The 27,153-nt window shown below is 47.7% G+C and overlaps 1 protein-coding gene across 1 annotated transcript; it reads right to left on the bottom strand.

Moving 5' to 3' along the window:
- Positions 1–369: 369 nt before the first annotated feature.
- Positions 370–27,153, bottom strand: Lck (LCK proto-oncogene, Src family tyrosine kinase). Its single transcript, XM_048434296.3, has 13 exons — positions 27,021–27,153; positions 10,202–10,311; positions 9,847–9,928; positions 9,584–9,674; positions 9,297–9,395; positions 8,983–9,086; positions 8,580–8,729; positions 8,199–8,351; positions 7,921–8,100; positions 5,529–5,605; positions 5,297–5,450; positions 5,085–5,216; positions 370–1,014 (listed from the first exon to the last, which is right to left on the bottom strand). Exons 2-13 carry the CDS (start codon positions 10,304–10,306, stop codon positions 812–814), a joined length of 1,530 nt encoding a protein of 509 aa, XP_048290253.1. The 5' UTR covers positions 10,307–10,311; positions 27,021–27,153; the 3' UTR covers positions 370–811.

Here is a 27,153-nt window from a genome sequence, read left to right as displayed (position 1 = left end):
TGACTGCTGGAAATGAAAACATATGTCCTACAGTGACCCATGAACTCGTTTTATCCAGGAAAAATGAACTGAGACATGATAGTTTAGTGGCAACGGGAACAATGAAGAGGGATGGGTGGAGTCCTGACTGCTGAGATTGGAGGAGATTCAGAGTTGGAGTTTTTAGTTCGATCTAGTTTCTCAGGGTTTCACACATTTCATGTAATAAAGGTTCTTCCTATGTTCAGGGGAGTGATTACAGGGCAATATCCTGGCAGTTCACAACAGGAGAACTGAGGGTGGGTAATCCAAACAGCAACCCCAGTCTCCATCATCTGACCCCCACTCCTGACATCCACCATAAAAAATGAAGTATGCAGTAGAGAAATGTACATCCTTAATCAACAGACATTTATTGAGCTCCTGGTGTGTACTAAGCACCAAGGCAAGCACACAGAGATATTGGATTGGATGGCAGCCGACACGGAACTTCTGGATGCCCACAGAAAAGAAGTGGTAGACAGGGAGATACCTATCAATCACAGGCCTTCTCCCTTCTGTGATTTAAGGAAATGGAAGGGTCCAGAAAGAGACATCTTAGATGACATCCAAGACTTAGACTTACATGTTCCATGTATAGAAGACACTTGTGTAGAACTCACACAACTATAGATGTGTACAGGACAAAAACTGCGTATATGTTGCATATGCACAGGCTTTATGTGCAGAGTCAGAGTCTATGTGTGCACAGGACACATGGATATGGCACAAGAACTCCATCTGCCTCAGTCAGGGCAAAGGGATGGGGAGGGCCTCGGGACAGCAAGGCCTGTCAAGGCTCGGCCTGGTACTGGCCCTCTGTGGCTGTGAAGAAGTCATCCAGAACACTTCGAAGGTAGTCAAACGTGGGCCGGTCCTCGGGGCGCTCCTTCCAGCACAGCATCATGAGGTGGTACAGCTCCTCTGGACAGTTGTCAGGTCGGACCATTCGGTAGCCTCGCTCCAGATTCTGAATCACTTCAGGGTTGGTCATTCCTGGAAGGTTGATGGGAGAAAGAACATCGAGCCTTTAAACATTAGAAACCTAAAAGCAAGGCTGATGCTAAATTGGAGATCTTTCTTTCTTTCCTATCTATCGTCCTTCCTATCTATCTATCTATCTATCTATCTATCATCTATCTTCCTTTATTTCTATCTATCTTTGTGATACTTGGAAATGAATACAGGATTTTATGCATGTTAGTCAAGCAGTCCGTCACTGAGATACAACCTACGCCTATAGTTTGGACGTTGAATGTCTTCCCATGTGTTGAAAGCCTGGCCCCCAACTCATGCACTAGTGAGATACAGTAGAATTTTTAAGAAGTGGAGTCTAAACTGAGCATGGTGAGGCACATCTTTTATCTTAGCACTCAGAAGGCAGAGGCAGTTGGAACTCTGTGAGTTCAAGGCCAGCCTGATCTACACAGCAAGTTCCAGGACAGATAGAGATGTTACACAGAGGGGAAAAAGAGAAAGAAGTGGAGTCTAGTCATACATGCTGACACATGCCTTGAAATCCCAGCACTCAGGACATAGAAGCAGGTGGATCAGGATTCCCATGAATTCAAAGCTATCCTGGTCTACCTAATAAACTGCAGGTTAGCTATGGCTACATAGTGAGATCCTGCCTAAAAAGAAAACGTCAGAAACGATGAGAGATATGGGGATGGAAGTTGGGTCACTGTGGACGTTCTCTCTCTCTCTTTTTTTTAATAATTTATTTAAATTTATTTTATGTGTATTGGTGTGAAGGTGTCAGATCTCCAGGATTTGGAGTTACAGACAGTTGTGAGCTGCCACGTGGGTGCTGGGAATTGAACTCAGGTCCTCTGGAAGAACAGTCAGTGATCGTCAGTGATCGTAGCTGTTGAGCCATCTCTCCAGTCCCTGTGGACATTCTCTTGAGGGATATGCTGAGACCAGAGTTCTCCTCTTCCTCTCTTTACTTCCTGCTATGAGGTAAGCAGTTGTCTGTACCATGTTCCCCCCAAAAGAGAAACCTGGGTGTCTATCTTTTTTTTTTTTTTTTTTTTGTCTTTTTGAGACAGGGTTTCTCTGTGTAACAGCTCTGGCTATCCTGAAACTCACTCTGTAGACCAGGCTGGCCTCGAACCCACAGAGATCGGCCTGCCTCTGCCTCCCGAGTGCTGGGATTAAAGGCAACCACCACCCAGATAACAACTTTTAAACGTGGGTTCTCTCCTTCCACCTTTCCATGGATTCCAGGGATTGAACTCAAGTCTCCAGGCTTGCTCAGCACGTTTTTACCCTCAGGGCCATCTCACTGCACCCCAACTTTCTTCTTTATAAGTTGACCATCTCAGGAGTTTTTTGGGTTTTTTTTCTTCAGTAACAGAAAGCTGACCAACACAGGTGATGTTCAGAATATGTAACTACTAATCCAAAATAATACTGGCCTTCATGATGGTAGACCACACTAGCATTTCCTGCTGAATGTCGGTCCTAGCTTACAGTGCTGATCTGGTTACTCGCTCAGTAACGAATGCGTCAACTGCAGGACCTTGACTGAGCCACCTGTGAACCTCAGCTTCCTCATCTAGAGTATAGACTAAATCCTCACTCCTCTTCCCTAAGGTATGGTGAGGATTGCTTGAATCAGTATGTATAAACAAGCATAGTTGTTTGGAGGTTTTTGTTTTGTTTTTTTTTTTTTTGTAATGTCTACCTGGGATTGTTCTCTAGTGGCAGCAATGGGGCAGTCGGGGCTCAGGACAGGATGAGAATCCACAGTGAGGCAGTGCTGAGGCATCTCTAGCCTTGAGACTAGGTACAGGAGATACTGTATCAGGACAGGAGATGAACACTGGCCTATGAGATAGGACAAGGCCAGAGCTGGGAAATCTTTTGGTCCCTAAGAGCCTAACCTGCCTCAAAGGGCTTTACATTCCTGGGGTCGAATTTCAGCTCACAATGCTGGGGCTATGGGAAATTTCTGCCAAAGTGGCCTCTGTTTCCTAACTCCTGACTCTTTTCTGTGCTATTTCCTTTCCCCCAGAGGTTATCAAATTCCTTTTAGAAATGTTCCACTCCTAGGCCTCAAAGTATAGCTCCACGACAGTGAACTTGCCTTGAATGCACAAGACCTGGATTTGATCCCCAGTCCCTCCAAAACCAGACACATAGGTGCGTGCCTGCAATCCCAGCACCTCCCAGTGAGGGAAAAACAGGAAAATCCAGAGCTCAGGGGGCATCTTCAGATTCATAGACAGTTAGATGGCCAGCCTGGGCTACAAGAGACATTGTCTCAAAAAACAAAACAAAAACCCAATGACTAAAACAGAAACTTTCAAAATAAAATTCTACCTATCTTGGTTGAATGTGGGAAAAAGGCCTTTTCCAGGAGCAGGGCCTGTCTACATGGCTTCTCTCTTTAGCTGTGAAGAAGTTTCATTAGGAAAGGACTAGTGCCCGGTGAGCAGCTTCGATGGGTCAGACTGCTTCTCAAAGTCTCTTGTTTCACATATCGGGAAATTGAGGCTCAGAGGGATGATATCACTTACCCAGAGTGTTATGGAATATTCCTTTAACTATGTGAAGGGGTGTAACATTTGTTGTGCTGTACTTGATTAATTATGTAAAGGTGGTGGCGCACACCTTTAATCCCAGCACTTGGGAGGCAGAGGCAGGCAGATCTCTGTAAGTTCAAGGCCAGTCTGGTCTACAAGAGTTAGTTTCAGGACAGGCCCCAAAGCTACAGAGAAACCCTGTCTCAAAAAAGAAAAAAAAATGACCAATAACGGGACTGAGAGATGGCTCAGAGTTTAAGAACACTGACTGTTCTTCCAGAGGTCCTGAGTTCAATTCCCAGCAACTACATGGTGGCTTACAACCACCTGTAATAAGATCTGGTGCCCTCTTCTGGCCTGCAGGCATACATGCAGGCAGATGCTGTATAAATAATTAATAAATAAATCTTTAAAAAAAAAAGCCAATATCTAGGCAGGAAAAGGAAAGGGATAGGCAGGGCTGCTGAGGAGAGAGAGAATAAGGAGGAGGAGAAATCTCGAACTCAGCAGAAGGGGAGAATGAGACCAGGGATAAAAAAGTCAGGCGGCACCAGTCAGACACTAGAGGAAGCAGGAAAGTGAGACATACAGAAAGAAAGAAACGCTCAAAAGCCAAGAAGCAAATGGTAGATAAAGGAAAACAGATTAGTTTAAGTTAAAAGAATGAATGAGAAATGAACCTAAGCTAGGCTAAGCTTTCAAGAGTCTCTGTGTTATTATATGGGAGGTGGTTCATGGTCCAGAAGAAAGCTGGGACAACAGAATGATGAGGAGTAATGCCGAGTGTGGCCTAAGCACTGTTCTGATCTCATATTTAAGAAAGAAGGGGATGAGCCAGGCAGGGGTGGAACATGCTTTTGATCCCAACGCTCAGAAGACAGAGGCTGGCAGATCTCGGTAAGGCCAGCATGGACTACAGAGTGAGTTCCAGGATAGGCTCCAAAAGCTACATAGAGAAACTCTGTTCACAAAAACCAAGAAAAGAAAAGAAAAAGAAACAGTGGGCTAGGTAGTGGTGATGCACACCTCTAATTCTAGCCCTGGGGAGGCAGAGGCAGGCTGATCTCTCAGTGTTTGAGGTCAGCCTGGTCTACAGAGTGAATTCCAGAGTCATTACTAAGTAACACTGTATTTAAAAAAAAAAAAAAGGAAAAGGAAAAGGAAAAAACAACAACATAAGGAAAAAAGGAAAAAGGAATAGGAATGATCTGGTAACAGTCAAACAGAAATCAATCATGGTAAGAAAAGGAAACTTTCACACCCTGAGCCAGATCCACTTCTGTGACACTAGGTGGTCTATGCCAGAACTAAGCAAGGAACTGTGTATTTTGAGAGGTGGGGGTCTCAGACATAGAGATGGAAGCCAGGGCTGGGAGACGAAGCATCTAATAGAGGATGCTGGAGTCACAAGTCCAGGTGGATGGAAGAGAAGCAACTGGAAGTTTCAGAGTCTGAGCTTGAGAAGGGAGTGAGTGGGAAGACATGGATTTGCTACCCTTCCTCGTGGCCCTTCGAGTTCCTTTCTTTAATGCTCACCTGGGTAAGGGATTCGGCCATGGGTGACAATCTCTGTCAGTAGGATCCCGAAAGACCACACATCTGATTTGATGGTGAAGGTCCCATAGTTAATGGCTTCTGGTGCTGTCCATTTAATGGGAAATTTGGCCCCTAGAGAGAAGCAAAGTTAGGTCACCCGTGTATGCGGTCTCTACCACTGGCTCTGAACCTCCTCTTTCTCCTGCACCTACCCTCCCTGGCTGTATACTCGTTGTCCTCGATGAGGCGTGCCAGGCCAAAGTCTGCAATCTTGCAGCTCAGTGTGTCAGACACCAGGATGTTAGCAGCCCGCAGGTCGCGATGGATGTAATTCTGGTCTTCAATGAATGCCATGCCCTCTGCAATCTGCAGGCCAGGAACAGGTCATCAGTCTTGAGCCCTCTGACCCTGTAGCCACACTCAGCCCTTCGCCATTCTCCTTACCTGGGCTGCCATGTCCAAAAGTTTGTTGATGTTCAACTTGATGCCAGAGGGAGTTTTGAGAAAATCTACTAGGCTCCCTGTGAGCAAAAGCAAGAATTGATGACCTAAACTGCCCAGCAGGCACCTCCAAGACCCTTCTACTCCATCTAGGATCTGGAAGTAGGGACCGACAGTGGCGAGAAAGAATAGGGACTGAGAAAGAGTACGTGCCCGAGTGTGGGGGTGGGATGCTCGCACATGGGAAGGCCTGTTCTGGAGGGCTAGGATGGGTTGTGTGGGAGGGCCCAACGGCTTCCTGCCCTCAGCTAAGGTAGAGCCCCAGTTCCACAGCAGCCAAAACTCTGCATGCTCCCTGGCTGCGTTTTCTCCCCGTAGACATGGATTCCTCACTCCCTCACAGACCATTCGTAGGTCCTTTACACAGATGTCTAGACTCTTCAGTCTCTTTGCTTCATCTTTTTCTCCTAGAAGTTTCTCCTTTTCTTTTCCAGTCCAGCTGGACCGCTCTTCCAGGCTCTCCTACCAGGCATCATAAACTGCTTCACGATCTACCTCCCCGGAGCATGCAGGAACATCCCCAAGTCACAAACTCCGCTTTTCTCAGTGTCTGCTGTCAGATGAGGTTTCAACTGGGTGTGACAGAGCACATCTTTAATCCCAGCACCCAGGAAGCAGAGGCAGGAGGATCTCTGCGAGTTTAAAGTCAGCCTGGGCAATGTAGAGGGTTCTCGGCCAGCCAATGCTACATAGTAAGACCCTGGCTCAAAAATCAAAAAGTGGACTAATAAAAACAAAAGCCTGTACGAGACTGACCATCCTGGGGCTGGAGAGCGAGACTGACCATCCTGGGGCTGGAGAGCCGGCTCGTGGTCTTATGAGTACTTGCTCTTACAGAAGACCCCAGTTTGGTTCCCAGCACCCGTATTCAATGACCACATATAACTATAGATCCAGGGTCTACGATGCTCTCTTCTGGCCTCCCCAGTCACCCGAATGCATGTACACACACATACAAAGTAAAAAAAAAATAAATAAACTACTGCCAGTTGTGGGTGGCACACACCTTTAACCCCAGCACTTGAGAGGCAGAGGCGGGAGGATCTCTGAGTTTGATCCAGCCCTGTCTAGAAAGAGTTCCAGGGCAGCCAGGGCTACACAGAGAAATCCTGTCTCAGAAAAAAAAGAGAGAAAAGAAACTACCAAAGACAAAACCTATTTGCCTGTTTCAGAACTCATTAGCCAATGATGTTTGTTTCCCTTCCTAAGACAGATTTTGCCCCCCAGACAATCTGAACCACATAAAAAAAACAAGGCAGGACCGGTACTGACTTCTTACGTCCTCAGAGAGACCATTGTCCTTTCATTAGTGTCACTATCTTTTAATTACATGTATTTACTCATGGGGGCAGCACACGCAGGGAGATCAGAGGACAACTGGCAGGGGTCAGCGCTTGATCTCTGTGTGGATTCCAGGGCTCGAACTCCTATTTGGAAGTCTCGTCAGCAAGTACCGTTTGCTGGCCCTAACACTATCTTACAGATCGAAAAGAACTACTTGAAGCAGAAAGAAATCTTGTGATCAAGCCGGGTGGTGGTGGCACACGCCTTTAATCCCAGCACTCGGGAGGCAGAGGCAGGCGGATCTCTGTGAGTTCGAGGCCAGTCTGGTCTACAAAGAGTTAGTTCCAGGATAGGCTCCAAAGTTACAGAGAAACCCTGTCTCGAAAAAAAAAAAAAATCGTGGGATCAGCTCAAAGCCATACAATTATAAACGCACCAGCTCTATCCAAGCTGTCAGACTCTTGGATCCTTAATAAATATACTATATTTTGGGAATAAAGAGATGGCTCAGGGGTTACGAGCACTGGCTGCTCTTCCAGAGGACCCGGCTTTAATCCCCAGCAACCACACAATGGCTCCCAACCGTCTGTGACTTCAGTTCCATGACCTCTTCAGGTGCCAGGTACCACATGTTATGTTTTGGGTCAAGTATTCTGAGATTCAAGCAAACATTGGGAAGAAGGCAAAAGAAACTGCACATCAGTGTAGATCAGAATGAAAGCTCTTCCAAAGTCTGTCCCATAGGGGACCAGGAAAGTGTACTTAGAAACCTCAGTTTCTAAGCAGACCTGAGAAAAAAGCACCTTCCTACCCTGGGTGCAAAAGATAGGACACCTGCGGTGGTGGCGCACGTCTTTAATCCCAGCACTAGGGTGGCAGAGGCAGGCGGATCTCTGAGTTCGAGGCCAGCCTGGTCTACAAGAGCTAGTTCCAGGACGGGCTCTAAAACTACAGAGAAACCCTGTCTCAAAGAAAAAAAAAAGATAGTGGGACGACAACAGGGTCCTCAAGTGACTGGACATAGCAGGGCCACCATAGCAGGGCCACCCACCGTTCTCCATGTATTCAGTGATTATGTAGATGGGCTCCTGGGTGACCACTGCATAAAGCCGGACCAGTCGCTGGTGCTGCAGCTGCTTCATGAGGTTAGCTTCAGCAAGGAAGGCATCAGGGGACATGCTCCCTTGCTTGAGGCTCTTCACTGCCACCTTCGTGTGCCCGTTGTAGTACCCTGGAGGTGGGCAGGTAGGTGGCATATGAACAAGGCAGTGGCCCTGGATAGGCCAGTGTTTCACATCTTGGAGACATCACCTTTCTTTCCACACTCACCCATCCACACTTCCCCGAACTGGCCAGCTCCCAGGCGCTCAACCAACTTCAGTGTCTCCCTGGGAACCTCCCATTCATCCTCCCACCACGGCTTCTGGGGCTTCTGGGTCTGGCAAGGACGGCTCAACTTTGTGCACAGCCCGTCTGAGGCATCTGCAAGGACAAAGGGATGCGTGAGGCAGCCACTATTGGAGACCTTGGGGGCTCCCTCCAGCCCCTACCTCTCTCCGCATTCCCCGCAGGGGAAACAGACTGGCATGGGAGGGGAGACTACAGGGTCGAGGGTCAGGTACTACCGATGGATGGAGGGTCCCTAGGATGGACAGGGGGGAGATAAGCCGCTAGGGTGGGCACAGGTGAAAGTGATCTGCCAGAGCTCACTGGTGTAATGGCGGACCAGCTCGTGTAGGCCAGGAAAAGTGATCCGAGGGGAGATGTAGAACCCGCCGTTGTCTAGGTTACGGATCTTGTAATGTTTCACCACTTCTCCCTGGTTCTGGTCGAAGTCTCTGACCGACAGTGAAAAAGAACCTGAAGAAAGATTGGAGAGTGGAGCAGGGAGGAGGAGGGGAGAAATTGAAGAGGATAAAGGTGGGGGTGGGGCGGAAGAGGCATTACCTTCAGTTCATCAGGTGGCCACTGCACCACTTCCTTCAGCTCCGCCCCTCCCCCCACCCCTCGCCACACCCCTCGCCACACATCCCTTCTCACCCGGAGGCACCAGCCCTCAACCCGGAGCCCCGCCCACACGACGAGGCCCCGCCCACCAGGCCCCGCCTCTCACCCGCAGTGCTTTCACTTTCCCGGATTAGGAAGGATCCATGCGTGTTCCCCGGCGCCAAAAGCTGCCGCTCCGCGTCCTTACGGCTCAGATTCTTGAAGAACCAGCTACATAGGGCAGAAGTAAGACCATCGGCTTTTGGTCGACCTTTTTTTTAAATCTGTGTAGCCCTGACTGGCCTCGAACTCAAAGACCTGCCTGCCGGGATTAAAGGCGTTCTTCCTCCATCACTGTTAAAGATTCCCCACTCCCAGGACCACGCCCTGCTCTGAAATTCCTATATGCCGTCCCTCCTCCCCACGCGGTCCCCTGCTCACGGTTCAGGCTCCAGGCTGTTTGCTTTCGCCACGAAGTTGAAGGGGATGAAGCCTTCTAGACCAGTGGTCAGGGACTGAGCCTTCCACCACTCACCGCTCCTGTACCACAGAGACCATCAACATTACCTACATAGCCACTGGAAACCCTCAGAGTCCCGTTAGGACAGGCCACCACTTCCCTGGTACAAGCTTTCTGGTGCTTTCCACCTTAATACACACACACACACACACACACACACACACACACACACACACACACACATACGGTGGGCTAGAAGGATACTCACTGCTCCAGGATTCGGAGCTGTTCACCCTTCTCAAAGCCCAGGTCTCCATCATGAGAGGGCTCATAGCTGTGCAGGGCAATAACCAGGTTGTCTGTAAAGACAGAAAGAGTCAAGAAGAACCAGCCTGGGGCTGATGGGAACAATGGAGCCCTAAAGGCACAAGGCAGGATGCAGACAAAGTTGAGGGTAGGTGGAGAGGGTACAGACACCAATAGCCAAGCATCCACAAGCCTTACGCTTCACACCCTGCTAGATGGAATCACCTTGTAGTGGGGAGGCTGGTGGGATGGAGTCCTGATAGATGACCAGTGGGTCCCGAACCTCAGAGCCATTCCGCATGGGCAGCTGTGGGGTAGGAAATGAGGCTGGGGTCATTTTTCTCTGACCCTGGTTTCCTTTCCATTTTCCCAGGCTGACTGGGCCTTCTCTCTGGATTCACCAACGGTGTGTGCACTTGGCCTAGGAAAGTCTGTTCCCTCTAGACCTCTTCCTTTCTGTACTCCAGGGAACATGAGAGTGCTGTTATTTCCAGGACCTTTAGTTGTGATCTGTTAATTTTTTCTCCTGGGCACACAGCCTCCCTTCCCCATCCTGTCACCCGTCCCATCTTCCTCTTACCGTGGTCTTGCTGTCCAGCGGGACTATGGGATAGTGACAGTTTTCACACACGTCAATGTTCTCGATCCAGTCATCTTCAGGGTTTGAGCTGCAGCCACAGCCCATGGTCCCTGAAGGAATGTAGAGAGGCCTGAAGGAGCTCCCCTAAGTCAGTTCCCCCAGCACCAGACATCCTAAAGTCCCGTGCTGGAATTTATGGACCGCCTAAGATTGTCTGCTCTGGGGCTTCCATTGGCCCCACACAGAAGAGCTGAAACTTGGGATGCTAGCTTCTGACTCGATTCACTCGGAAACCTTGAGCAACAAGTAAATTCACAGGAGGCCTAAGCCCAAGGCTAGTCCCCACCCTCCCACCTGGCATGGGCAAACCGCCACAGGCACCTTTGTTAGTGTAGTTACCCACTTCCTGCCCCCTCAGCCCCCGCTAGTCCCCTACTCTGGGGGATTACCTGGGAGACATCACAAACACTTTGCCAAGCCCTGGAGGAAACCTAAATTTTGATTCCACCTCCACCACCAAGGAGGGTGCATGTCCCTGCCTAGATACTGAAGCTGAGAGTCGACCTTTGACCTCTGCCCGCCCCAACCCCTCCCCCACTCACAGTACAGGCTCTTCAGAGGGTTTCTTTTAACATTCTTTTGCTTCTCACCAACAGAAAGCCTTCAGTGGCCCTATTGCTTATAACTGCTTTTGCTTGCCTATCTGTCTGAGTCGTGGAAACTTTTTGTCAAATGAAATCAAGCAGAACTTTATAGTAGAGCTGTTCTTAATCAAACAAAGAGACCTTTCTTCCTTTCTTTCTTTCTTTCTTTCTTTCTTTCTTTCTTTCTTTCTTTCTTTCTTCCTTCCTTCCTTCCTTCCTTTCTTCCTTCCTTCCTTTCTTCCTTTCTTCCTTCCTTCCTTCCTTTCTCTCTTTTTTTTTTTAAGATTTATTTATTTATTATGTATACAGTGTTTGTCTGTCTGTGTGCTTGCTGGCCAGAAGAGGACACCCAAACTCATTACAGATGGCTGTGAGCCACCATGTGGTTGCTGGGAATTGAACTCAGGACCTCTGGAAGAGCAGTCAGTGCTCTTAACCTCTGAGCCACCTCTCCAGCCCCTCTTTCTTTCTTTTTTTAAGATAAGATCTTACTATGTAGCCTTGGCTGGCCTAGAGGCCTAGAACTTACTGTATAGACCAGTGTAGACAAGGTTGGCCTGGGACTTGCAAAGATCTTCCTGCCTCTGACCTCTGAGTGCTGGGAATTAATAAAAGTGTGAAATATCATGCTTTTGACCACTTTGATGTTCAGGAAGACCTACTCCATCTCTCAGTCTTTTTTATTTATTTATTTTGTATTTTTGAGACAGGGTTTCTCTGTAGCTTTGGAGTCTGTCCTAGATGGAACTCTGTAGACCAGGCTGGCCTCGAACTCACAGAGATTCACCTGTCTCTGCCTCCCAAGTGCTGGGATTAAAGGTGTGTGTTACCACTGCCCAGCTTTTTTTTGTTTTGTTAATTATTATTTATTTTATGTGTGTGTAATTATTTCATGTGTGTGACTGTTTTGCCTGCATGTATGTCTGTGCAACATGTGCATTCAGTGTCTGCAGAATCCAGAAGAAGGTATCAGATCCCCAAGTTACAGTTGTGAGCTGCCATGTGGGTGCTGAAATTGAACCAGGGTCCTATGGAAGAGCAACATTGCTCTTAACCTCTGAGCCTTTCTCCAGCACTTTCATTTTTTGGCTTTTTGAGACAGAGTTTCTTTGTATATGAGCCCTAGCTGTCCTGGAACTAGCCCTTGTAGACCAGGCTGGCCTTGATATCACAGAGATCCGCCTCCCTCTGCCTCACTAGTGTTGGGATCAGAGGCATGTGCCACCATCGCCTGGCTCTTTCTTTTGGTTTTTTGAGACAGGGTTTTTCTGTGTAAGAGCTCTGGCTGTCCTGGAACTCCCTTTGTAGACCAGGCTGGCCTTGAACTCACAGAGGTCCACTGTCTCTGCCTCCTGGGTGCTAAGAGCCACCATCACCCGGCTCAATTTTTTAATCTATTGTGCTACACACACACACACACACACACACACACTTATAGGCATGCATGCATACACAGGGGCACACACAGGTACCCGAATACTCATATTACTTGTACTCTGAGCTACTTTGCTTTCTCCAAACACCCACCATTATTTTCTTAGACCACGCCTTTGTATTTATGACTCTCTCTCTCGCTTTCTCTTTCTCCCTTTTTTTTCTCTTGTGTGTATGTGTGTGTCTCCCTCTGTGTGGGTGTAGTGTGCAAGCCTGTGCTTGGGTGTGGAGGTGAAAGGACAATTTTAGAGAGTAGCCATAATCAATTATTATGACCCTAATGCTTCTCTCATCCTCCTCAAAGAGGACTCATTTTTATCTGGATGTCCCTCCATGCATACATATGTGTGCGGGTGCCCAGAGAGGCCTTCAGATCCCCTAGAACTGAAGTGACAGCAGGTTGAGCCGCTTGACTCGAGCTCAGAGCCTTTAAGTCCAGTGAAAGAGCAGCAAGCACTGACCGCAGCAGAGCCATCTCTCCAGCTCCTCTCCTACCCCCTTGACGGATAGTAGTGTATCAGGGACAGAAACTGTGTGTCACCTGCCTGAAAGCCTACTGAACCTATCAGCGGGGATGTGGGGGCTAGGCACAGATTCTCCTACCTGCAGAGGTCTTCCAAACCATCACACCTAACCTCTGATTTTATGTGTTTATGTATGTGTTTATTTTTCCGATAGGGTCTCACTGCACTGCCCAGGCTGGCCTGAAACTCTTGGCTTCTATTGGTCCTTCTGCTGCGCATCTTGAGCATTTGGGCACACACTGTCAAACATAGCTTTGACATCTGATTTTGGAAGATCAAAGCAAGCCCCAGAGAGGCCTGCCTAAAGCCACACATCTGCGGTTGAGCAAAACAAGACTTGCTAATTTATGCTGTGTCCAAGTGGATGTGGGAACAGGGCGGGGATGTTTCTAGTTAGCAGAACTCAGAAGAAAGACTCGAAATTCTGAAAGGCCTATGTTCCAGTATGTGCTGTGTTCTAGACACAGTTATGCAGGCCTACAATCCAGGCACTTGGAAGGTAGAGGCAGGACGATCAGAAGTTCAAGCTGGTTTCTCACTAAATAAAGAGTTCGAGAACCAGCCTGGGTTCCATAAAATCCTATCTCAGAAACAAAACAAAAGCTAATACTGCTCTGCATGACTTTGTTGAAAGCATTCTTGGAAGCCTTGCTTTTCCTCATCTGCCCCTGAGGCTTGTTAGCTTAGTTTACTAGAGCTGGGAAAGGCACCCCACAGCACTCCTTCAGCTTCATCCACCCCTGCCTGGGAGTGTGGGAAGATGGGACTGGGGAACCAGGCTGCTCAGGCTCATGTTTCCTCTGCTGAGCGACTCCTAGGCTCCCACAGGTACCGGGACTCACAGTCATCTGCCTGTGTATTTGACTTTAAACAATGTGTATCTATTATAGAGGAATCATAAAGCACTCATGAAACATTAAGCTAAATCAACAGCCTTCAGATGGCTTACGGATGTAGTTCAGTGGGCAGTGCTTTGTCTATTCTCTAAAGCTCAGTCACCAGTACTGAATAAGACGTGGGACACATCTGTGTTTCCCCGCACTGGGGTGGAGGCACGGCGGGTCAGGCGTTCAAGATTAGCTTGGGGTACAAGAGACCCTGCTTCAGAAACTACACAGAGGCTCAAGAAACGAGTACACAGGCATCTCCACTCTTTCTTCAACTCCACTGTTAGGAAGTCACATGGCAGACGAACTTTTGCTCAGCCAGAGTCGACTCATCATGGCTACAAGCGGTATCTTGTCAGCTCAGTTATCTCATGGTCAGAAAGGCAGCAGGAACTCCCAGAAAAAGCGTGGGCAGTGAGTAAGCACCCTGTTTGTGATTCACACGGGCCTGGGAAAGCACAGGTTGGCTAAAGGTACCACAGTAATAGCCTCAGAAGGACTGTGTGCTTGGAACATAAGGTGACTCTTAGGCTTGGTGTTTTTGGAGGCTTTGGGGAAAGGCAAGAAAGACCGGATGTGACGGTACCTGCCTTTGATCCCAGCTCAACACTGGGAGGCAAATGCAGGCGGATTTCTGCTAGGCTGAGATCAACCTGGTCTACATAGTGAGTTCCAGTCCAGCCAAGGCTACATAGTGAGATGTAACAACTGTGTCTCAAAGGGTGAAAAAAGCAAGAGAAAAGATTGGGGTTAAGAAGAGCGATGCAGGGGGCTGGAGAGATGGCTCAGTGGTTAAGAGCACTAGCTGCACTTCCAAAGGACCTGGGTTCAATTCCCAGCACCCACTTGGCAGCTTACAATTGTCTGCAATTCCAGTTCCAAGGAATCTGACACCCTCACACAGACATACATACAGGCAGAACACCAATGTACATAAAATAAAAGTAAATAAATCAGTAAAGAAAAAAAAGATATGGGCGGTGGTGGCTCATGCCATTAATCTCAGCACTTGAGAGGCCTCAGTGGTTAAGGGTACTGGCTGCTCTTCCAAAGGAACTGAGTTTGAGTCCCAGCACCCACATGACGGTTCAGCTCACAACCGTTAACTTCAGTTCCAAAGGATCTAACGTCAATCATCCTCTGTTCTCCACGAGCACAGGCACACACGTGACACACAGACACGTAAAAGACACACAGACACGTAATATAAAAACAACTAAGGGCGGCGGTGGTGTAGGCCTTTAATCCCAGCACTCAGGTGGTACTCGGGAGGCAGAGACAGGTGGATCTCTATGATTTGAGGCCAGCCTGGTCTCCAGGTGAGTTCCAGGACAGACCCCAAAGTTATAGAGGAAAAATAAAACAAACAAACAAAAATCTTAGGAGAAAAAAATAATTAAAAACTAAAAAACTGGGCGATGGTGACACACACCTTTAATCCCAGCACTCGGGAGGGAGAGGAAGGTGGATCTCTGTGAGTTCGAGGCCAGCCTGGTCTACAGAGTGAGTTCCAGGACAGCCAGGGCTACACAGAGAAAACTTGTCTTGAAAAAACCCAAATAAATAAATTATTTAAATGAAATGAAGCCATGTGCTGCAAGGCCTGATGGTACAAGGTTTTAATTTGGGCTGCTGGTGCGGGAAGATCAAGAGTTTGAGGCTAGCCTGAGCTAACTCACAAACCCATCTGGGTCAAGAGAGACGGCACAAGTCTTACAGAGCATGCTCTGCTTTGGCACAGAGCCAGGGTTTAGTCCACAGCACCACTGTGGGCAGCTCACAACTCGCTGTAAGTCCAGCTCCAAAAAGGCTCCTCCACATAATTAAAAGGTAGAGAGATGGCTCAGTGGTTAAAACACTGGCTGCTCTCCCAGAAGATTTGGTTCCCAGCACCTACATAATGGTTCATACCTATCTGGAACTCCAGCTCCAGGAGATCCACCCTCTTCTGGCCTCCTTTGGCACATGATTCACAGACATACACATAAAAATGTGCACATGAAAATTATTCACATAGAGGGCTGGAGATATGGCTCAGTGGTTAATAGCACCACCTGCTCTTCCAAGGGTCCTGAGTTCAATTCCCAACAACCACATGGTGGGTGGCTCACAACCATCTGTAATGAGATCTGTTGTCCTCTTCTGGCCTGCAGGCAGAGTACTGAGAATACTGTATACATAATAAATAAATAAATCTTTAAAAAAAAAGAAAATTACTCACATACATATAAAAAATAAATAAAAGCTGTCTCAAAACAGAAGAAAATTTAAGACAATAAAAGGACTGAGAGAAGCCAGGTGGTGGTGGTGCAACGCCTTTAATCTCAGCACTCAGGAGGCAGAGACAGGTGGATCTCTGTGAGTTTGAGGCCAGCCTGGTCTACAAGAACTAGTTCCAGGACAGGCTCCATAGCTACAGAGAAACCCTGACTTGGGGAGGAAAAAAGGATTGAGAGGTCCTAGAGAGCTGGGTCCAGGGTTAAGAGCACTGACTGCTCTTCCAGAGGACCCAGGTTCAATTCCCAGCACCCACATGGCAGCTCACAACTGTCTGTAATTCCAGTTTCAGGTGACCCAAAACCCATGGCAAAACACTGATGCACATAATTTTTTTTTTTGAGTCAACTTTTAGGAAATGATGCACATAATTTTTAAAAAATTAAAAAAAAAATTTTAAAAAAGGAATGAGAGCCATGTACAGCAGCCAAGACCTTTTGGACAGTGAAGGTTGGGCCCTTGAAGTTTGAGGCCAGCCTGCGCAACCTAGAAGGAGCTAGAAACAGGAGGATCAGTAGTTCAGGTCATCCCCTACTACACAGAGAGTTCTAGACTAGCCTGGGTTACAACAGACTCTGTCTTGGAGCCTAGAAAAAGGAAGAATCTTAAGAGGTAAGGACTGACAGCTGGGCATGGTGGCACAGACCCAGCACTCGGGCACAGAGGCAAGAAGATCACCATGAGTTCTCGGCCAGCTTGGTCTACAGTGTGAGTTTTAGGAAAGCAAGGGTTACATAAAAAGAGACCCTGTCTCAAGAAAAAAAGAAAAAAAAAAAGGCTAGGGGTGCAGTTCAGCGGTAGAACACCTGTTTAGCATACATGTGGTTTTGGGTTTGACAAACAGCATCACCAGAAAAAAGTCTGAGAAAGATTATCAGTTTGACAAATTATATTGTTTCTCCGGTGTATTCCCATTTAAGTCTCTGATTAAATTTTAAACTATAGATTGGGGTGCTTGAGAGATGGCTCTGCAGTTTATAGTACTTGCTGCATCTGCAGAAGATCTCAGCACACCTATGGCAGCTCACAACTACCTGAAATTCCTGTCCCAAGGAATCTGATGCCCTCTTCTGGTCTCTGCAGGCTTATGGTATGTATAAACTCACCCAGACTCACACACACATACACACACACACACACACACACACACACACACACACACACCTTCTTTTAAAATTCTGATCTATAGCCAGGCGGTGGTGGAGCACGCCTTTAATCCCAGCACTCAGAGGCATGCAGATCTCTGTGAGTTCGAGGCTAGCCTGGTCTACAAGAGCTAATTCCAGGACAAGCCCCAAAGTTAGAGTGAAACCCTGTCTTGAAAAACCAAAAAATTGAAAAAAATTTTTGATCTATACTGCTGGACTTGATAGTGAATGCCTTTAGTTCCAGCATTCAGGAGGCAGAGGCAGGTGAATCTTTGAGTTCAAGGCCAGCCTGGTCTACAGAGTGAATTCTAGGACAGCCAGAGAGCTACACAGAGAAACTCTGTCTTAAAAAAACAAAAACAGATGCTGGGTGGTGACGGCACACGCCTTTAATCCTAGCACTCAGGAAGCAGAAGCAGGCAGATTTCTATGAGTTTGATTCCAGCCTGGTCTACAGAGTGAGCTCTAAGACAGTCAAAGCTACAAAGTGAGATCCCATTTCAACAAGATAAAGGAAACAAATGACAGCTAACCTCTGGCATCCTCACCGACATGTGTGCAAAAGCTTCTGCATTCACATGTGTATACAATATGTGAGCTCACATACACAGGGCTGGAGAGATGGCTTAGCACTTAGGAGCGCACACTGATTTTGCAGAGGACCCAAATTCAGTCCCCAAATTCCCCTGTGGATGACTCACAACCACCTGTGATTCTGCCTCTAAGGTATTTGATGCCCTCTTCTGCCACCTGTGATTCTGCCTCTCAGGTATTTGATGCCCTCTTCTGCCACCTGTGATGGACTCCTGCACCCATGTGCACACACACAATTTTAAAAGCTACATACACACTAGCCGATAACCAGTAAGAATGGGGGATCCGTGAAACCACAGGGGCTGAGTGACCTCAACAACACACTGCTTTTTTGGGGGGAAGGCGAAAGCAAAACAAATTACAGCTGGGGGTGGTCACCCACCTCTTTAATCCCAGCACTTAAGAAACAAAAGCAGACAGATCTCTGTAAGTTTGAGGCAAAGCCTTACTACGTAGCAAGATACAGAATAACCAGGACCACACAGAGAGACCTGTGTAAAATAAATAAATAAATAAATAAACAAATAAATAAATAAATAATTACAGGCAGAACCTTCCATTCTAAACTGGTGGTTTTGTGGGGGGGGGGGGGGACAGGCTCCAAAGCTACAGAGAAACCCTGTCTCAAAAAAGGGGAAAAAAACAAAACAAACAAACAAACAAAAAACAAAACGAAAAACCCCTCCATCCTTAATGAAGTATTCTCTTACCCTCGTGTGTGTCTATTTATACCAAGCAGTGTGATCATGGCCATTGTAAAGGAAGCGTGACCATTGCTTGGTGTGGTGAGCACATCTTCACATTAGTTCCAGCACTTGGGGGCAGAGGTGTTTTTTTTGTTTGTTTTTTTTTTTTTTTATGACAGGGTTTCTCTGTGTAGCCCTGACTGTCCTGCCTCCCGAGTGCTGGGATTAAAAGAAGCGGGCAGCAACAACACCTGGCTAATATTTTTAAAGAGTTTTTTTTTTTTAAATTAAGTGAGAATCCCAACATTAAAACAATGTAAACTTTTCATTGTCTGAAATGGAGAAAGAGAGAAGAAAGAAAATGCAGTCCTCAGGGCTCTTAGGATCACAGGGGGCAGATTCTGGTGCAAGTGAGGAACCTCCCCTTCTCCACCATGGTCAGGAGGGAGAGTGGTGTGGATTCTAGATCTCTGGCTAGGACTTGCGATGCTCTTGGTCGATTCAAGGCAGTGTACAGTCCACAAGGCATTGGGCGCCCATTATTAAAGGGCTGAGCCAAGCCAGTGCTTCTAAGTTAGTGAATGGGGCCATAGCTGGGTCTTAGTTCCCACCTTACTTCTTCAACACAATGCCACGCAGCCAGCAGACACAGTGGCCTTGTTCATGTGGGATTTAACATATAACGAATCAGGCTGTCAGAAGTGAGTCCATCCTCTCTCAATTTCTCTAGGTGTTTTTGTTTTGTTTGGTTTGGTTTTGATTTGATCTGATTTGACTTTTGTGCTTTGAGAGATAATGTTTCTCTGGAACTCACTTTGTAGACCAGGCTGGCCTTGAACTCACAGAGACCTGCCTTCCTCTGCCTCCCGAGTTCTAGGATTAAAGGTGTGCAAACACCACTGTCCAGCCTCTCTCTAGTTTTTCTTTTAAAGATTTATTTATTTATTATGAATACAGTGTTCTAGCTATACAGTGTTCTTCCTGCATGTATGTCTGCACACCAGAAGAAAGCATCTGATTTTATTATAGAAGGTTGTGAGCCACTGTGTGGCTGCAGGAAACTGAACTCAGGACCTCTGGAAGAAAAGGCAGTGCTCTTAACCTCTGAGCCATCTCTCCAGCCCATCTAGTTTTTATTGTTGCTGGGCATGGTAGCCCAGGCCTTTCGTTCCAGCACTTAGAAGCCAGAAATTGGTTGGTCTCTATCTGTTTAAAGCCAGTTTACATATTGTGTTCCAGGCCAGTCAGGGCTATATAATAACAACCTGTCTCAAATAATAGTAATAATAAATTAATTTATTTTTTCAAGACAGGATTTCTCTGTGTAACAGTCTTGGCTGTCCTGAAACTCACTTTGTAGACCAGACTGTCCTCAAACTCAGAGATACACCTGCCTCTGCCTCCCAAGTCCTGAGATTAAAGGTGCACGCCACCTCTGCCAGGCAATAAATTAAAATTTGTTGTGTGTGTGCATGTGCATGCACTCACAAACGTGTGCATGCCATGGCATACATGTGGAGGTCAGAGGACAAAGGTCAGGGGTCAATTCTCTCCTTTCACTGTGTGGGTTCCACGGATAGAACTCAGACATCAGGCTTGGCAGCAAGGGCCTTGACCTGCTGAGCCATCTCGAGAATCCCTGGACTAGATCTCTTGATCTCAGAGTTCTGTTTAGGAGTCAAACACACCAAAATGAGTTCAGATTCTTGTAGACTTGGTCACAGTTGCCAACTTCATAGCCATCAGCTCATAAAGCCGAGCCTAGTATGCTTCTTTTTATCTCTTTATAAAATAAAACAGAGGCAACACTTTTCTATCTCCAGCAACAGAGCTATTAATTTATAAACCACTGCTTTGGATTTTCAGACCGCTGCTTTACGTAGACTACAGGCTGGCTAGGCGGTCGTGGTGCAGCCTTTAACCCCTGCACTCGAGGTGGAGACAGGCAGATCTCTGAATTCAAAACAGGCCTAGTTTACAGTGTGAGTTCCATGACAACCAGGGCTACACAGAGAAACCCTGTCTCAAGAATATAGGCAGGCCATTCTGTGGTGGACTGCTGATACATGCTGGGCCACTGTAAGGCAAAATCTGCCAGACTTCATTTAAAACATTTGTGACCCGGTGTTGTTGGCACACGCCTTGAATCCCAGCACTAGGGAGGCAGAGACAGGCAAATCTCTGCGAGTTCGAGGCCAGCCTGGTCTACAAAGTGAGTTCCAGGTCAAGCAGAGATAAACAGTGGAACCCTGTCTCAAACAAACAAACAAACAGTTTCTTGCCTTTTTTTCTTTAGCAGCTGAGATTTGAACATTGTCAGTTTCACACATGTTCCGTAAAGGGCATACCCATACTAACCTCTTCGTGATACTAAAAACTTAGTCTTGGCAGGCAAAATAAATAAAGACTAGTCAGTAGACTAGCCATTTGTCCTGGCTTAGAGATTACTAAATAAGCCACGCCACCCTCAAAGTCACAGAAGCCAACCTGTCCCTGCCTCCAGAGTACTACGGTTGAAGGTGTGTACCAGCACTCTTGGCTTTTCCAGTACTTCAAATGGTTCGTTTGTTGGAAACAGGTCTCAGTGCCCAGGTGAGCTCTTGCCTTAGCCGGCCAAGTAACTGTGCTTACTGTCCTGTGCCCAAGGCCTTACCCATGCTGAATACATGCTCTTCCCCTGAGCTACAAGATGGATTTTCTCTCAAAACTGGGACTGGCTTAAGCACAGAACTGACTCTGCTTGGAAATCATTGTTATCAGTGAGGGCTACACGGTGGTTAGAGGATTCTGCACTTTAGTAGTAGCCTCTGCCCTGGTTAACCTGGGTCCACTTTGCATTACGGGAGTTTCGAGATGAGGGAACCTCACTGGCTGTCTAGGTGTTATCAAGGCTCCGTTCGCTGTATCCATATCACAGTGACTCCGTTTAGATTCCATGATTGCTCAGTCACTCAGCAATGAAAGGTCTTTGGAAGGATGACTAAACCTTCCTCTCCACACATTTGGCTTTTAAAAAACCAATTGTTACGGTAATGTATTGATTGTGTATATGTGTGTGGGCAGACATTTTATGGAACCAATGAGGAGGTCAGAGGGCAGCTGGTGCCGTGGATCTTGGGGATCTAGTCCACATTGTCAGTTTTCAGTGAGAGCTTTTGCCTATGGAGCCATCTCATCCCCCACACCCCCAACACGACTTGACTTTTTTGAGATAAGACCCTGCTATGTCGGCCAAACTGACCTCAAACTAACAACAATCCCCCTGTGACAGCCTCCCAAGTCCTGGGATTATAGGTTTGAGCTATACCCCAGTTTACCACACCCAGTTTAGATTTCTGAACTCTCAGACTCTCTACTAATTCCTGTATCTGCAAACTAGGAAGATAGCTTGTAGATATGGGACCTGCATCTCAGAGTTATGAACATTAACTAGACATGTGGAAGACCCTGTGGAGTAAAATGCTTCATACAGTGCTTGATTCATAGTAACTACTCTTGTTGGGGCAGGGCGGATAGGATGCAGGGCAGGACTGACTCACTAAGTTGCCCAAGCTGGCCTTGAACTCGTTCTGTAGCCAGGTGTCAGGTCTTAAACTTCTGATTCCCCTGCCTCATCTCTCAAGCAGTTGGGATAATAGGCCTGTGCCACCAGCCAGTCACAGTAAGTCACTAAATAGATGGGAACAGTTTCCGCTCGAGGCTAGTACGTGTGTTTCATTCTATGGCCTCCAGGCTGGAACGGCCAGACATTTCATTCTTCCTCATGATTTCGGGCACTTCCACTTTTCCTTCTCTAATGCATTTACCTGAAATAGAAGCTTTACTACCATAAATGGAAAATCGGTGTCACCAGCCATAAATAGCAGATGCACGTCAGCACACATTAGAAGATATAAATTAGCAATTGCACATGCTCATCCATCAGCCTCCAAAATTACTCCATAGCCAGCATCTTAAAGGCCGGAGTGTGGGAGAGTGTGGGAAAGAGAATTTGGAGCTTAGGCTTCTGTCCATAGGAAACGATTTATTTTCCTTCCTTCCTTCCTTCCTTCCTTCCTCCCTCCCTCCCTCCCTCCCTTCTTTCTTCCTTTCTTTTTCTCCTCCTTTTTGTGGTACTAGTGATTGAACCCAGAACCTCCCACTGAACTATGCCCTCAACCCTAACTACAATTTTGCAATTCTGTGTGTGTGTGTGCACGTGTGCACATGCGCACATGTGCTTGGGTGTGGAGGGGTTGATGGTAGGTGTCTTCCTCAATTGCTTTTCTCTTACTTTTTTTGTTGTGCTGTTTTATGAGACAGGATTTCTCTGTGTAACCCTGGCTGTCGTGGAACTCACTCTGTAGACCAGGCTGGTCTCGAACTCACAAAGACCCCCCCCTTCCTCTGCCCAGAGTGCTGGGATTAAAGTTGTGCACCACCACCACCCAGCTCCTCCCACCTTTTCTGAGATGGGGGTCTCTGTCTGAACCTGGAGTGTCTTTATTCAGGTAGACTGGCTGGCTAGAGAAGCCTCAGGGATCCTGCCGCTGACTCCCTGGTGCTGGCTCCCTGGCACTGGGTTGCAGGCATCTTCTACTGCCCTTGGTTTTTATGCATCGGTGCTGGGGATCTACTTAGGTTCTCAGGCCTGTGCTGCAGCAAGCACCATAACGTCTGAACTATCTCCATAGTGCAACTTTCTAAATCTACAGGCCAAAGTTAAGTGGGCCCTGCCAATCTTCTGGTCTAGTGCCAAGGAACGGAGATGAGCACACCACGAAAGGTTCCCATCACACAGCCTGCCCTCTGGGACAGAGAGGGTGTCCCTCTGCAGGTCATTTCATTTTGACCCAAGGCTGTGCGGCCTGCTGTCTGCTCTCCGATCAGTATTGCCCACAGCTCCCAACAACACTTTCCAGGAAGTCGCATAAAAATCACCGCCATTACCCAGTCACCAACCTGACATCAGAGCTATGTTTAGATGGGGGAGACTCCGAGATGCATCATGCCATCCACAGATCGTGGCCAGTGCATTAACCTGCATTTACATGTATCTAGAGGCTTGGGCTGGGTGGCAATCATACTTTCATATAATTTGCATGATTTGAATGACTTCAGGTGACTCTGCCAGTAATCCTATGAGACACACGTCACTATCAGCCCCATTTTACAGATGCAAAACCGAGACTGAAGCTGAAGAAAACAATTTGCCTGAAGCCTCCTCCAAACAAAGGTGGGGGGGGGCTACAAGCCGAACCTTGGCCTACCCCAGGCTTCAACCTCTCCATCTCTTAGTGAGGCCGCAGGGACAATCTATCAGGATACACACCAGATGGATCCCAGGGACACAGCCCAGAAGTGGCATCCTGGTATCTTTAGATGTCTCTGCGCTGTTTTGAATTTAAAAACAAAACAAAGCCGGTCGTGTGCTAATTTCTAACAGCAAAGTTAAAAACAACATCGCCACCAACGCAAAAGCGCCTTGAAAAAACATAAACCCCCTTTTCCTCCCTTCAGACAGCAGCTGGCTAAGCCCAGGCTGCTCTCACTTCTCCTCCTGTCTCCATCTCCTGACTGCTAGGGTAACAGGTGTGGGCCACCATACCCTGTGAGTGGCAGTCCTTTGAGAACATACCAACTATATAGTTCCTCTGCCCTTTCATTCCAGGCCTGAAATAGACGGCAGAGGGGGGAAAAAAAAAAAAGATGGTTTTGTGTCCAAGAACTTTAGGAAACACTGGATCAGTCAAACACACTGAATCAGGCTTTTCCACTGGGGGAGACCCGCAGAGATTTAGCAGGTCAGTGTCAACCATGAAATTCCCGTGGGACAGTTTGTCACTGAGGCCGTGTAGTTGGCGCTAACACCCTTTCTGTCCGGGTGCATCATGGAGCATTTTTTTGCGCACGGGGAGAGGAGGTTTGTTTGTTTTTTTTTTTTTTCAATGCAGGCACTGACAATGCAGCTCGCCGTGTTCCAGACCCACACTGAGGCCAGCTGTGAAAGATCACACTTTTAGGGGCTGGAGAGAGGGATTAGTGGTTAAGAGCACTGGCTGCTCTTACTAGAGGACCCAGCACCCGCGCCTGCTCACAGTTGTCTGTAACTCCAGTTCTAGAGGATGCAACACACTCACACAGATACCCATGCAGGCAAAACACTAACACACATAAAATAAAAATAAATATTTTTTTTTAAGTCATGTTTCTAGACTCTGGGTGCAGCTTTTTTCATTTAGCATGCCTGAGATCCTGCGTAGGTAAAGATTGAAGGGGAGGGGAAAGGCTCCCACTTCACTGGACGCTATCTTGGGCCTACCTTTGCCATCAGCCTGTGGGTGTGTACAGGGGTTTTCAGGATCCTACCTCTGACTGAACCTGCGCACGTATATTTTCATATGATGCACGAGAAGTTTAGAACAGGGAAGGCATGTGTGTGAGTGCGCATGCATTTTTTTTTTTTAAAGACAAGGTCTAGCTATGTAGCCCATGTTGGGCTTAAACTCTCTGCGTTCCTGCTTCAACATTCTGAGTGCTAGGATTACAGATAGTACAAAATGGCGCCTGGCTGAGAAACCCTCTCCTACGACGGATCCCTTCTCTCAGACCAGAATCTGAGTTTTCATACTGGACTATATACAGGAAATAAACTCGTTTGCAAAGCCATACCACAAGCGTGAGGCATTGGGCGGTTTACTGCCTTGCCAAAGCCCTGAGTAGGTGTGATTCTGGGTGTGAACAAACACTCTGCAGGGAGAGGAAGTGCCCAACTTCCCTTAAGCACCTACTGTGTGTCAGTGTAACCAGGGCACATTGTCCTCATTCTCCCTTTGCTTTCGCCAGGCACTCTGGGCACAGCGTCGTTACTGTGTCTTTGTAAATAAACTGGAATTTGGATAACCACTCACTCAAGCAAGCAAATGGCCGGCCGACGCAGAATTGTTCCTGGGTCTCTCTCCCTGACCTGAAAACTGTTTTTGTTTGTTTATTTGTTTTTGTCTTTTTTTGTTTTTCAAGACGTGATTTCTCTGTAGCTTTGGAGCCTGTCCTGGAACTAGCTCTCGTAGACCAGGCTGGTCTCAAACTCACAGAGAGCCACCTTCCTCTGCCTCCCAAGTGCTGGGATTAAAGGCATGAGCCACCACTGCCTGGCGAAGACTGTTTTTTTTTTTTTTTTTTTTTTTTTTTTTTTTTAACTCTGCACCACACCCTTAGGTTCTTGCAGCTTTGAATTTATTCTGAGGTCTCTGCCTCCATGGTCCCAGAGAGCAGCACCACCAGATAGGGACCTCGGCTTTGTGTCTTAAGCTCTCTCCAAAATGAGCCTCTGCTCTTCCCAGGACTGCCTTGTTCAGGAAGCTTCCGGATCCCCATGAAGGAAGCTCTCCCAGCCCCCATCTGAAGACTCAACCCTTTCGCTGCCCTTGTACTCTGGGCTTCTCTGAGGAGAGCCACTATCCTGGGAGCCAAAGACTGGGACTCTGTGGGATTCCTCTGTCAGTCGGCACAGGGCTGGCCTGGGGACTGCTGTTGTCTGGTGCCTGTTCAAGGACAGATGAGACCCAGGGTGAGCCTGTGTTTCCCGCCCCTGTCGGAGCCGAGAGATCTTGGAGAAGTCTGGCATATGCTGACACGATGGAAAATGTGTTACTGAACATCTCCAGCAAGGCACAGGAAACCTGGAAAGTCAGTCAAAGCAGAAACTGTCCCCCAAAGTTTAGAGTTAGACTGTGAGGAGACGGAAGGTGTCTAGGGACAAGTTTCTGGGTCTCTACCCCTTAGTGTCTGAAACAAGAATCACGAAGGCCAACATGTGCACACAAATACAGCTGGGCTGAGGCAGGAGGGGACAAGGGCGAAGGCCAGGACGTCCTGTCCTGACACTTGGCAGGACAGGAACGGTGACTTTCCGGATGGAAGCTCAGAAGTTCTTGCCCTGAGCCCGCTGTACCCCTCTGGGGTATAAATAACCCCTCCTCTGCCCCTCTCCCATCATCCTCATTCACCACCAACTTTCTCAGGGAAGACACTTCCATCCTGTATAAACCTCCCTCACATATCTGTCCGTTTCCCTGGAGACAATTCCGTCTTGCGGGATGCCGGTTATGAAGGCTCAAGTCAATTCTTGTTGGGATACCATGGGTGACTCCTTAGGGAGTTTCTGCCACTCGGGTCTGCCCCACGGATCAGAGGATTGACTCCTAGGGCCTGCACTCAAGACGGTCCATCTCATCACCCTGTCTATCACAGGAGTAGGAGGAGCCCAGCCCCAGCCATCCCTCTCTCACAAGGTCCTGTGCTACCACTGTCCAGCTTGAGGGAATATGGGTGAAGTAGATGCATGGCCCCCTTGGACCTCAGAAACCTCGTCCTATGAGGACGAAGCACTGGACGGCTGATGGCAGGTGGCCGCCTCAATACTTGACATCACATGCTGGATCTCTAAGGAGTATACTCCTAGTGAGGTGAGGAATGATGGCCAGCAGAGCGGCAGAGGCGAGATCCACCCACCTAGCCAGCCTCTAGCAAGGTGTCCCTGAAAGGCAGCAGTCCAGTTCTGGAGCCGGACCCTCCACACAGAGGCAATCCTCTACTATCCAGCTCCCACCGTAGCCCCTGCCTGTTATTCCCAATGCCCCTTACCTGCCCAGCCTGGGAGCCGTCTGGCCCGTTCACATGATGCTCCTGGCCTGGCCTGACTGCCTGGACCCAGTCTCAGCTCCCCTTGCCTTCGCAGTCACCACCTGTCTCCTCGCGCCCACGTTCCACCCTGACT

The sequence above is a fragment of the Myodes glareolus genome, chromosome 3 (assembly GCF_982192425.1).
Source record: "Myodes glareolus chromosome 3, mMyoGla1.1, whole genome shotgun sequence".
Classification (NCBI taxonomy): domain Eukaryota; kingdom Metazoa; phylum Chordata; class Mammalia; order Rodentia; family Cricetidae; genus Myodes; species Myodes glareolus.
Note: the sequence above shows the minus strand (reverse complement) of the source record. Positions and strands in the feature narration are given on the sequence as shown.

Excerpts from the sequence above, each read along its gene's own strand:
- Lck (XM_048434296.3), bottom strand. The coding sequence starts at position 10,306 with ATGGGCTGTGGCTGCAGCTCAAACCCTGAAGATGACTGGATCGAGAAC. Across the intron at positions 8,730-8,982 it reads GGAAAGTGAAAGCACTGCGG|GTTCTTTTTCACTGTCGGTC; the intron begins GTGAGAGGCGGG and ends ATCTTTCTTCAG. Across the intron at positions 5,606-7,920 it reads CACTGAATACATGGAGAACG|GGAGCCTAGTAGATTTTCTC; the intron begins GTGGGTGGCCCT and ends TTTTGCTCACAG.